This window comes from Hemitrygon akajei, chromosome 1 (assembly GCF_048418815.1).
Source record: "Hemitrygon akajei chromosome 1, sHemAka1.3, whole genome shotgun sequence".
NCBI lineage: Eukaryota > Metazoa > Chordata > Chondrichthyes > Myliobatiformes > Dasyatidae > Hemitrygon > Hemitrygon akajei.
The window spans coordinates 216,323,880-216,337,248 of NC_133124.1; the positions used below are offsets into that span (position 1 = coordinate 216,323,880).

The 13,369-nt window shown below is 48.0% G+C and overlaps 1 protein-coding gene across 5 annotated transcripts in view; it reads right to left on the reverse strand.

Moving 5' to 3' along the window:
• The window catches only part of dock5 (dedicator of cytokinesis 5), a 205,164-nt gene that overhangs the window by 34,769 nt on the left and 157,026 nt on the right, over nt 1-13,369 (reverse strand). For all 5 annotated transcript variants that reach the window (XM_073060921.1, XM_073060902.1, XM_073060912.1 and 2 more), the window contains 4 exons: nt 12,589-12,689; nt 7,440-7,498; nt 5,544-5,692; nt 3,187-3,272 (listed from right to left, as the gene is read on the reverse strand). In XM_073060921.1, the coding sequence (XP_072917022.1) occupies nt 3,187-3,272; nt 5,544-5,692; nt 7,440-7,498; nt 12,589-12,689 (395 nt within the window). The remainder of the gene's footprint in view (nt 1-3,186; nt 3,273-5,543; nt 5,693-7,439; nt 7,499-12,588; nt 12,690-13,369) is intronic.

Genomic DNA, 13,369 nt, shown 5'->3' on the forward strand with positions numbered 1-13,369 from the left:
CCTCCTGCTCTCCAAGGAAAATGAACCAGGATGTTCCAGTCTCTCTGCATAACCAAAACATCCCTTCCCAGGCAACATCTGGCCCAACCTCACCCTATAACCGAGTCCCTAGGGTGCTGACAACATCTGTGCTGCACTCTTTCCCGCTTAACGCTCTTGCCTACAGCAGGGTGGGCTGAAAGCAAGCCCCATACACCAATGTCTCATACAACTGCAATGTAAAGTTCTAAATTCGGTACTCAGAGCCCGGACTAACGACAACTGAGAGTGCCGAAAACCACCTTCTCTATCCTGTCTACAGATACAATTAGGAGGACGATGGCACCTAACGGCGACTCCTTTGCTTGCATCTTTGGAAACAGCTCAATTTCTATCTTTGATATCTCTTCCTTTTCCCTTTTCAAGGTTCTTTTGGAGACCCTGACCTGGAGTTACACTCTGACTTCGGTTCTTTGTGGAAATGGGACCCGCTCTCGGGGCCTCACGACCGGCTGCTTTTCATAGGCCAAGGACGAGGCCCGGAAGACTAGCGCGCCCCCAGGGTGCCGGATTGTCATGGCTCTGGAGGCGGGCGAACTCAAGGCTGCCGTTGGCCCTGATGGGTCGTGGGAGACGGAAGATCGTAAGCAGAGAGCCGGCTGCTGGCTGTGCGCCCAGAAATCTGAGTTCTTTGGTCACAGAGCTCAGAAAAAGCGACACAACAGACCTTTAACACCATAAACCGGCGAGTAGTTTAAGTCTCCCCTCTCACTGTGAAATGGAGACGCCTCTTTTCCCCTTATTAGGGAGAAAGGGAGCCTGTGGTATGTCGAATACTGGGTGTACGAGTAGTCTTTGGGGTACTGCGTCTTTATCGATGCTCTGCTGCACGCTCGAGTGCTCGGTGGGGGTGCCAATGCTTTCTGCTGGTGGGAGGGGTCTTTGGGGTTCTACATTTTAACTGTTGTTCAATCTTTGGGGCACTTCTCTTTTCATGGATGTTTGTGAAGAAGAATAATTTCAGGATGGATATTGTATACATTTCCCTGAAATTAAATGTCTCTTCGAAGCTAATGAAACGATTCAAAACTTCCTCTTTGAGCCATGCCACCCAGTAACCCACCGATTTAACCCTTTCCTAATCACAGGACAATTTACGATGACCAATTAACTACACACCGGTACGCCTTTGGATTGTGGGAGGAAACCAGAGCACAAGGAGGAAACCCATGGGCACAAGGGGTGGGACGTACAAAATCCTGATGAAGCATCTCGGCCCGAAACATCGACTGTTTACTCTTTCCTGGCCTGCTGAATTCCTCCAGCATTTGAGTGTTGCTAAGGAACGTACAAGCTTGCTTATAGAGGATGGCGGAATTGAACTCTGACATGCCACACTGATCACTAAGCTACCGTGGCTCCCCGTGAAGCTGGGGGATGAGATGGTGAACACAAATGGATATTTACGTGCCTTCATCACCTGGGGCTTAGGATGTATACGCAGGAAGCTTATGGTTAGGAACCATTGGTTAGACCCCAAATGGAGCGTAGTTCTAGTCACCTCACTGTAATCTGTCTAGGTACCGTATCCGACGTGGACGTTGGTGACCATGGTTTTCCATACAGGTCTATCCCTTGTTCTTTGGATGACTTCCATTTCCTTGATGAGTAGCCACCTGGCCTGGCTTTTGATGTACATAAACCGAGGTCTTCCTCTAGATTTGCTCCCCTCGATCTGTAATTTCTCTAGTTCATCGTTCCGCATGATGTGTCCTAGGAATCTGAGTTGTCTTTCTCTCATTGTTGGTATGAGTGATCTGACTGCTTGGGTTCTTCTGAGAGCTTCTTCATTTGATGTGTGTGTGGTCCATGATATTTTTAACATGCTCCTGTAGAACCATAATTCAGCTGCTTCTGGTCTCTTCTCCACTGCTGGGGAAATGGTCCAGCATTCACTTCCATAGGTCAGGATAGAATAAATGTGGCACTGCAGAATTCTGTTTTTAGTGTACGTGCTCATCTTTCTGTCTGTTAATATGGTCTCCATTTTCTGGAAAGTAATAAGGAGAGGGTGCAGTGTGTTACCCCAGTGAGGGGCACTCTCTGGGAAAACACATAGCAAATGCTGGAGGAAATCAGCAAGTCAGGAGACATCTACGGAGAGGAATAAACAGCTGACGTTTGGGCCGAGAACCTTCATCTGGATTTCCATCTTTCCTGTCAGATTCCTTCTTCTTCAGCCCTTTACCTTTTCCACCTATCACCTCCCAGCTTCTCCCTTCATCCCCTTCCCCCTCACCTGGTCTCACCTGTCACCTGCCGTCTTGTAACTCCTCCCCCTCCCTCCCACCTTCTTATTCCTTTGCGTCCCCCTTCCTTTCCAGTCCCGATGAAGGGGCTTGGTCTCCGGCGGTTTGCATGTGCTACTCTGGCTTTCCAGCATCTGCACAGCCTCTTGCGTTTGAGAATGACTGGGATGGAATGGCACCGTTATGGAGAGAAACCAGATCGTCTGCGTTTGTTTTCCATGGGGAGAGGAGACCGGAAATAAATTCATGAAGGGAATAGATAGTGTGGATAATGGGCAACTTTTCCCCATAACAGAGGTGTGTAAAACTGGCAGGCTTAGGGGATAGGCTGGAGCTTAGAAGAATGGGGGAAAGGGATCTCATGGAAACCTATTGAAAATTGAAAGGCCGAGATAGAGTGGACATGGAGAGGACGTTTCCTACAGTGGGGGAGTCTAGGACCAGAGGGCACAGCCTCGGAAAAGAGGGACGTCCCTTTAGAACAGAGACGAGGAAGAATTTCTTTAGCCAGATGGTGGTGAAGTTGTGGAATTCACTGCCACAGACGACTGTGGAGGTGAAGTCATTGGGTATAGTTGAAACAGAGGTTGATAGGTTCTTGATTAGTCAGGGGATCAAAGGTTACGGGGAGAAGACAGGAGAATGGGGTTGAGAGGGAAAATAGATCAGCTGTGACTGAACGGTGGAGCAGACATCTTGGTCTGCACAGACGGAATGAATGGTCTAATTCTGCTTCTATGTCTTATGGTTTTATGAATGGAATGGATCGGGAAATAATTTTTCCCCATAGTAGAGGTGTGTAAAGTCAGAGGGCTTAGGTTTAGAGTGGGCATAAGGACAAAATGAATGTACACCTGGGGGCTAACCTGTGGAAGGAAGGGCTGTGGTCAACACTCACATTTTCTCCAGGAGAACTTTGTACATCTCGTCTCCCCGGCCTCCTTCCACTTCCTGGTCCAGTTTGGTGATGAGCTCGTTCTCAAACTGAAAAAGAAGTTTCCCTGCATTCAATGCCACCCTCGTTGTTTCTGGGCACGATATATTTGAGGCCACCCCCTGCCAGCGTCGCACTCCAGCACTCTCTCCCCTCTCCTAGGCTGAGCTCGCACACGAGCTGATGCTGACGTGTGGGATATTCGGCAGTGTACAGCGTTACCACGGGGCCCATGCACAGAGAGCAGTGACCGGGGCTACTTTACACACTTTGGCCCTGAGGAGACTTGGAGCCACGGTGTCATAGGTTTAGACTGTGTGACAACAGGCCCTTCGGCCCAACTCACCCATACTGGCCACTCGAGTCAGATTTACTTATCACATGTACATCGAAACACAGAGTTCAATGCGTAAACAACCAACACACCCAAGGGTGGGCTGGGGGCAGCCCGCAAGTGCCACCAGCCTTTCAGCTCGTCCCACTTGGCCACGTTTGGCACTACTCCAACACCACTTAACCAGTCCAGCTCAAGACAGAGGCTGGCATTGGTCAGGGTCCTTGGCTCAATTCAGGGTGTGGAGACTGGGCAAACCTCTCAGGTTCAGATTGATCTATCACACGTACGTTGGAACAGATAGTGAGATATGTCGTTTGCGTTAACCTTAGGTTGTGCCTTCACGCTTCCGGCGCCAACACAACTTACTAATCAGCATGCCTTCGGGATGTGGGAGGGAACCAGAGCGCTGGGAGGAAACCCACATGGCCACAAGGGGAATGTGCAAACTCCTCACAGACAGCAGGGGGGAACTGAACCGGGTCGCTGCTGAGTAAAGTGTCTCGCTTACCGCTGAGCTACTGTGTCGCCCTCACGATGAGGCTGACTGTGTGGTCAAGAGCCTGTCTCATTGTACTGAGGGAACATTCAATAAATTTGCGATCAAATAAACTGTATGGATGGCACACAGGGGTGTTCACTGTGCCTCAGTACATTCATTCATTATGTGCCGAGTTGTATGATGTGGGTGATCGTGATCTTTCCATGACCATGATTGTCCTTTGCAAATTTTTCTACAGAAATGGTTTGCCATTGCCTTCTTCTGGGCAGCGTCTTTACAAGACGGGTGAGCCCAGTCATTATGAATACTCTGCAGAGATTGTCTGCCTGATGGTGGTCACATAACCAGGACTTGTGATCTGCACCGGCTGCTCATACGACCATCCACCACCTGCTCCCGTGGCTTCACATGACCCTGATCGGGGGCTAAGCAGGTGCTACACCTTGACCAAGGGTGACCTGCAGGCCAACGGAGGGAAGGAGCACCTCACACCTCCTTTGGTAGAGATGTCCCTCCACCTCACTACTCAGTACCTCAGTGACTGTGAAAGAAATCACTTACTGACCCCTGGTTTTGGGTCCCATATCTGCGAAGATGTGCTGACATTGGAGAGGGTCCAGAGAAGGTTCAGGAGAATGATCCCAGGAATGAAAGGGTTAATGTATGAGGAGCGTTTGATGTCTCTGGTCCAATAGATGCTTGGACTTCAGAAAAACGAGGAGTGATCTCATTGAAATCTATCGAATTCTGAAAGGCCTGAGTAGAATGGCTGTGGAGAGGATGTTTCCCATATTGGAGGAGGTGAGGACCAAAATGGGAGCCTCAGAACAGCAAGATGCCACTTTAGAACAAAGGTCAAAGGGAATTTCTTAAGCCAGATGGAGAATGTGTGGAATTTCTTGCCACAGACAACTGTGGAGGGGAAATCACTGGGTGTATTTAAATTGGAGGTTGACAGTGAGAGTGTCAAAGGTTATGGGAATAAGACAGGAGAATGGGGTTGAGAGAGATAAAAAAAAATCCCATGATAGAATTGGGTGGCAGGATGGAAACGCGTCTCTATCAAAGGAGGTGTAAGGCACTCCTTCCCTCTGCTAGCCTGCAGGTCACCCTTGGGCAAGGTGTAGCACCTGCTTAGCCCCCGATCAGGGTCACATGAAGCCACGGGAGCAGGTGGTGGATGGTCGTATGAGCAGCCGGTGTAGATCACAAGTCCTGGTTATGTGACCACTGACACCAGGCAGACAATCTCTGAAGAGGATTGATAATGGCTGGGGTCACCCGTCTTGTAAAGACACTGCCCAGAAGAAGGCAATGGCAAACCACTTCTGTAGAAAAATTTGCCAAGAACAATCATGGTCATGGAAAGACCGTGACTGCCCACGTCATACGACATGCCACATAATGATGATGGAATGGTGGAGCAGACTCGATGGACTGAATGGCCTAATTCTGCCCTCGTGTCTTATGCACTTGTCTACTTACAGCGTGGAAGCACCTGTGGACGCTGAATTCGCACTGCATCATGTCGAAGAAGATGGGAATTGTGGCTCTCCTGAGCTCGGGCTCTGGGACCAGAGTCATCTCCAAGATCGGCCCCACCATCCCTGGGATGAACTTAATCTTGTGGGGACCTGGAACATCAAGCAAACCGGTCAATGATCACACAATAACTGGAGAAGCACCCGTCGTGCCAGCAGAGCTCAGACCCGTAGGAAGAGTCGGGGAGAAGCCTGTCGGAATTGTGCAGAATAATGACGAATGTAACACAGTAGATTCAGCTGAGCAACACACACACACACACACACGTGCACGCACGCACGCACACACACACTCGCACGCACGCACACACTCGCACGCACACTCACACACACACACACACACGCACACACACACGCACACACACACGCACACACACACACACACACACACACACACACACACACACACACACACACACACACACACACACGCACACACAGTGCTGGACGAGCTCAGCAGGTCAGGCAGCATCTACAGACGGGAATAAACAGTCGATGTTTTAGACTGAGACCAGTTGCTGCCTAACATGGTGAGCTCCTCCAGCATTTGCATGTTACACTGGAATTGGCGAACGGGTCAGGGGTGGTGGGCTCAGGTAGGTACTGACAGGGGTGGTGTAGACGCAGACATAACAGGGGCATTTAAAGAGCATGTACAGAGGACCATGAACATGCTGAGAACGGAGGGATATGGGTCACGTGCAGACAGATGGGATTGGTTGGATTTAACATCGTGAATGATGCAGATATTAAAACAGAGAACAGCACAGGAACAGGCCCTTCGGCCCTTCATATTTCTGCTGAACCAAACACCTAACGAATCTAACCCCTTCTGCCTAGACATTACGCATATCGAGTCTCCGCGCGTTCACGTGCCTATCTGAGAGCCTCTATCGTTTCTGCCTTCAGCATTCCAGGCGCATTCCCACCACTCTGTGTAAAGTATATTTCCTTTCAGCTTATCCCCCCCCACCTTTGGTATTGGACAGCTTGACCCAGAGCTTGACCCGGCTCTCTACTCTGGCTGTGCCTCTCGTGATCTTATAAACCTCGATCAGATCTTCCCTCAGCCTCTGCCGCTCCTGACAAAACGCCCCAAGTTTGTCCAGACTCTTGACAGATCCTGCTCTCTAATCTTGGCAGCGTTCTGGTGAACCTCTTCTGCACCTTCTCCAAAGCCCCCCCGGTAATGGGGTGGCTAGAACTGTACGCAATACACCAGGCGTGGCCTAACCAGTTTTATAAAATTGAGCTATACTTCCTATCAATCAGCCATGATTGAATGATAGAGCAGACTCGATGGGCCAAATGGCCTTAATTCTGCTCTTATGTCTAATGGACTTATTATTAAATTTGAAAGTCTGACATATGTTCACATGTATGAATGGCAGAGCTGGTGTCTCTCTCTCTCTCCCCAGATTTAGTAATTGTTCCTCTTACCAGTCCTGCGCATTTTCAGTGCTGTTCACTGCTGTGCGGAGGATGTTTGGTTGCTGTACTGAGGTCAGGAGTGGATCGTATCGTATAGCAGGTCCACTCAGTGGTATAGAAGCTGTCCCTGAGTCTGGTGTTAATGTTAATGTCACATTCCAAAGAGCGAGGGGTCAGTAGGCTAATTGGTCACATGGTTGTAACCGGGCAGTGCGTGGGCCGCCAAGAGCCTGTATCCGTGCAGGATCTCCAAATAAAAATAAGTTTTATGTATTTTCTGATTTATGGAATAAAAGTCAACTGCAATTCAGGCTGCCTGTAAAATTGGAGACTGTTCATTACCCAGGGACATCCTTCCTGTAATGTGGGCTGCCTGTGTGGTACCGTGTTTGTTTAACGTTGTACTTACCGAGGTTATACCACATGTCCCTTATTTTGAACCCAATCTCCTTTCTCATGTCTCCATACCTGCAAAGATATTAACATTATAATATTTATTTAATTATAAATACTATAATTTATTGTAACATTATAATATTAAATTTTAATATCAAAAATATTTTTAGAATATTAACATCAGAACAAGCAGTCAAAACATTGCAAGTGAGGTTGACTATCTATTTGTCTGTTGTCCTCTCCAGATGAGGAATCTCCAAGCCCGGCTGTGAAAGGAGGAGGACTAGCAGCCTCATCCTGTAAAAACCCAGAGATGGAGAAACACCAACAAGAAGCTCCAAAGACCTCATCCTGGGGAGGGTTGTGGCTCACCGAGAAGATGGATGAAGTCGGTGTGACCAATCTTTTATTGGCCCAGCACGGAGGACTCTGCCAGCTGCTGTTGGCAGCCTCTGTCCCAGAGAGGGCGATGGGCTCCAGGCGAGGAACATCAAGTTAGCGTGGGAAGTGCTTCTCGTGCCACTCACAATTGTAGTAAAGCACCAACTGGATGCAGAGTGCAATCTCCCGTCAGATTTATTTATCAGATGTATGTCGAAACATACAGTGAAATGTGTTGTTTGCGTTAACAACCAGCACAACCCAGGGAGGTGCTGGGGGCAGCCCGCTTGTGTTGCCGCGAAGCTGAGGAAGACGGTGCCAGAGAACAATGTAACCCGCGGTGGAGTTCGGTGCCAACACAACATTCCCACAAAGCTCGGCAGAACAACAAGCAACAAATTAATGGAGAATGTGTGGAGCAGGTTAAGACCTACAAGTATCTGGGAGTACAGTTAGACGAGAAGCTAGACTGGACTGCCAACACCGATGCCTTGTGCAGGAAGGCACAGAGTCGACTGTACTTCCTTAGAAGGTTGGCGTCATTCAATGTCTGTAGTGAGATGCTGAAGATGTTCTATAGGTCAGTTGTGGAGAGCGCCCTCTTCTTTGTGGTGGCGTGTTGGGGAGGAAGCATTAAGAAGAGGGACGCCTCACGTCTTAATAAGCTGGTAAGGAAGGCGGGCTCTGTCGTGGGCACAGAACTGGAGAGTATGACATCGGTAGCAGAGCGAAGGGCGCTGAGTAGGCTACGGTCAATCATGGAAAATCCTGAACATCCTCTGCATAGCACCATCCAGAGACAGAGAAGCAGTTTCAGCGACAGGTTACTATCGATGCAATGCTCCTCAGACAGGATGAAGAGGTCAATACTCCCCAATGCCATTAGGCTTTACAATTCTACCGCCAGGACTTAAGAACTTTTTAAAAGCTATTATTAATGCTTTTTGAGATAGTGATTTAGATGCATATCATATTTTTTACTGAGTTAAGTATTGTATGTTATTAGTTTTGCTACAACAAGTGTATGGGACATTGGAAAAAAAGTTGAATTTCCCCATGGGGATGAATAAAGTATCTATCTATCTAAAACAACAACAGCTAAACAAATGCCAGAAAATCTGCAGACGCTGCAGATCCAGAGCAACACACACAAAATGCTGGAGGGACCCAGCAGGTCAGGCAGCATCTATAGAAAAGAGTAAACAGTCGACGGTTTGGGCCGAGACCCTTCTTCAGTCCTGTAGGTCTCGGCCCGAAACGTTGACTGTTTACTCTTTTCCACAGAAGCTGCCTGACCTGTCGAGCTCCTCCGGCATTTTGTGTGTGTTGCAACAGCAAAACAAGACGTGTTCCTCCCACACGGACAGTCCTCCTGCCAGATTTACAAACTCGCTCTCCCCTCCACGTTGACAAATACCTTTCTGTGTAAAAGTCTTGGGCACATGTTATATATATAGCTCAGGTGCCGAAGACTTGCACAGAACTATAATTCTCTATATACATCGACTTCTTCAATGAGTTTTCTAGTAGTGGTTACAGTTGTCACTAGTTTCAGGAAACTTCCTAGTTTCAGAGGCGGGAATCGCGTTCGTTGAATAGGGGCTTTCTCATTGGTTAATTTAAGCAAAGGAATTTGAATGGAATTTAGATAGATAGATAGATACTTTATTCATCCCCATGGGGAAATTCAACATTTTTTCCAGTGTCCCATACACTTATTGTAGCAAAACTAATTACATACAATACTTAACTCAGTATAAATATGACAAATATGATATGCATCTAAAATCACCCTCTCAAAAAAAACATTAATAAATAGCTTTTAAAAAGTTCTTAAATAGTTTACTAAAATACATTGAATGATAACTTAAGCTCAGTCCTAACCCCGGCACTTTAACATATCTTGCCCCTGGCGGTTGAATTGTAAAGCCGAATGGCATTGGGGAGTAATGATCTCTTCATCCTGTCTGAGGAGCATTGCATCAATAGCAACCTGCCACTGAAACTGCTTCTCTGTCTCTGGATGGTGCTATGCAGAGGATGTTCAGGGTTTTCCATGATTGACCGTAGCCTACTCAGCGCCCTTCGCTCTGCTACTGATGTCATACTCTCCAGTTCTGTGCCCACGACAGAGCCCGCCTTCCTTACCAGCTTATTAAGACGTGAGGCGTCCCTCTTCTTAATGCTGCCTCCCCAACACGCCACCACAAAGAAGAGGGCGTGCTCCACAACTGACCTATAGAACATCTTCAGCATCTCACTACAAACACTGAATGACGCCAACCTTCTAAGGAAGTACAGTCGACTCTGTGCCTTCCTGCACAAGGCATCTGTGTTGATCAGCAATCTGCTATAAGAGAACTACAGCGCATTTCTTTGCTCTCTTTTTTGACTCTGTTCTTTTGCCATCAGATTTCTCAATGGACAGTGAACTAGTGAACACAATTATATATTTCTTATGTAATTTATAGGTTTTTTAATTATGTATTGCACTGTACTGCTGCCACAAAACAAGTTCGCGCCATATGCCATTGATATTAAACCTGACTCTGATTCTGTCTCTGGTTTTCACCCTTGGCACTAGAATTTGCTTTCACACTTTGCCATCTTCCTTCCTTCTTTTCTTTTTATAGTGCTTCCAAAAAATGACCATAAGCAACAAGTTTTATGCCTTGTTTCTGACTTCCAAAGGACCCTGGGTCCAAAAACATCAGAATCCAACAGGAAGGGAACAAATGGGTTAAATATGTTGTAAAACTTTCTCTACTGTCCAAGGGTTCCCAACCTTTTTTATGCCACTGACCTTCACCCCTACCGTTAACCGAAGTTTGGGAACCCCTGCTCTATACTGTTCCATCAAACGTTCCCTGTTCAGATATTGTTTAGGTTGTATCATCATCATTATGTGCCGTTTCGTATGACATCATCATTATGTGCCATGTCATATGAAGTAGGCGGTCATGGTCATTCCATGACCATGATTGTTCTTGGCAAATCTTTCTACAGAAGTGGTTTGCCATTGCCTTCTTCTGGGCAGTGTCTTTACAAGACAGGTGATCCCAGCCATTATCAATACTCTTCAGAGATTGTCTGCCTGGTATCAGTGGTCACATAACCAGGACTTGTGATCTGCACCGGCTGCTCATACGACCATCCACCACCTGCTCCCATGGCTTCACGTGACCCTGATCAGGGGGCTAAGCAGGTGCTACACCTCGCCCAAGGGTGACCTGCAGACTAGTGGAGGGAAGGAGTGCCTTACACCTCCTTTGGTAGAGTCGTATCTCCACCCAACCACACAGGAGGTTGTATAAAGAGTTTTAAAAAATGCCCAAGTCTTGGTTATGTGACCACTGACACCAGGTAGACAATCTCTGAAGAGTATTGATAATGGCTGGGGTCACCTGTCTTGCAAAGACACTGCCCAGAAGAAGGGAATGACAAACCACTTCTGTAGAAAACTTCGCCAAGAACAATCATGGTGATGGAAAGACAGTAATTGCCCATGTCACACGACACAGCACATAAGGACGATGATGATCGACAGGTACGTGGATGGGACAGGTTTAGGGGTATACGGGCAAAGCACAGGCAAATGGGACTAGCTTGGGCAGGCACCTGGTCAGCAGGGGTAAGTTGGACAGAAGGGCCTATCTCGGTACAACTCAATGATCAAGAATTTAAAAGATTAACTTTATTTGTCACATGTACATAGAAACATACAGTGAAATGTGTCGTTGGCTTCCAATCAAATCAATGTGAATTGTGCTGAGCAGCTGCAGGTTTCACCAAGCTCCTGGCATCAACAAAACATGCCACGACTCACCGCCCCAACCCGAGTTTTTAGAGTGTGGGAGGAACCGGAGGAACGCCACGAAGTCATGGGGAGAACGTACAAACTTCCTTACATACTGTAGTGGAAATCAAACGTGAGCTTACTAAAGCGAACGTGCTAGCCGCTACTTTACAGTGACTCTAATCAGACGCTGTATTCTGCCGCTGCCATCTTCTGTGACCCCGGGTCTGGCCCCAAGGCAGTCAAACGGGGATGAGGTACCTCTCCACACTGTGAGCCCTTGGCACAGGACTACATGCAGAGGTGTCGTCCCCAGGCCCTGGTGCAAACACCTCTGCTCTGGGTCATCCTCTACACCTCAGTGAGGGAGATGGATTATGCACATGCCCTAGTATATACACAGCTGATCTGGGTGAGCCTGTACACCCGGTACAGGTCAGGGATAGTTCCCTCTGGGCTGAGAAGTGAACTTTATGGACAGGTGAACTTCTACACCTGGTACAGGTCAGGAATAGTTCCGGCCAGGTACCAGGTACAGGTCAGGGATAGACCCGGCCAGATACCAGGTACAGGTCAGGGATAGTTCCTGCCAGGTACCAGGTACAGGTCAGGGATAGTTCCTGCCAGGTACCAGGTACAGGTCAGGGATAGTTCCTGCCAGGTACCAGGTACAGGTCAGGGATAGTTCCTGCCAGGTACCAGGTACAGGTCAGGGATAGTTCCGGCCAGGTACTAGGTACAGGTCAGGGATAGACCCGGCCAGGTACCAGGTACAGGTCAGGGATAGTTCTGGCCAGGTACCAGGTACAGGTCAGGGATAGTTCCTGCCAGGTACTAGGTACAGGTCAGGGATAGACCCGGCCAGGTACCAGGTACAGGTCAGGGATAGTTCTGGCCAGGTACCAGGCACAGGTCAGGGATAGTTCCTGCCAGGTACCAGGTACAGGTCAGGGATAGACCCGGCCGTCTGAGAAGTGAACTTTACTTGTTGATGATCTTGTTCCGTTTCTCACTCGAGAAGTTCTCCAGCTGCAGGGAGTCGTGCACGAGGAAGGCGATTGCCAGGTGGAAGTAGTTGTTCCAGAGCTGAAAAATAAAATTACGATTTTGTAATTTGAAAATCTTTTATAAGTTAGAAATGCTCTGTGTCTACATCAAGAATTATTCATTGAAATCAAACACTTATCACAAAAATAAACAGGGTTAAAAACAACTTTGTTGACGGGATGTTGGGGTACGGGGACCAGGTGCTCAAAAACTGATTACTGCCGGCTAGATCCACCACGGAGACTAAACAGTGAAGTGAACTCGTCCTTGGCGTCTGGGTTGATACAGCACAAGCTTCCTTGCAGACATTACCCATCCTCCAATCTGCCTTTCCCAAAAGCTCCCTTCTAGAAAGCGCCGTAGGGCTCTTAAAACAAAACCTTCTTGCCACGTAATGTGGTTCTGTTAACTGAGGTTCTAACAGACATCTTCAACATCTCTCTGGAACAGTCCACCGTCCCCTCAGGCTTCGAGGTGGCCTCTGTCATCCCAGTGTCCAAGAAGGTGATGGTAACCTGCCTCAATGACAATCGTCCAGAGGCACTAAATAACGAAGTGTTTTGGGCAGCCGGCAATGGTTCACGTTAACCCCCAGCTTCCTGCTACACTGCACATTTTCCAGTTTGCTTACCGCTCAGATCACTTCACTGGTGATGCCTCTGCCCTCCGCTCTGTCCTGCCTCACCTGGGAAATGGTACCTCACGTTCCAGGATGCTGT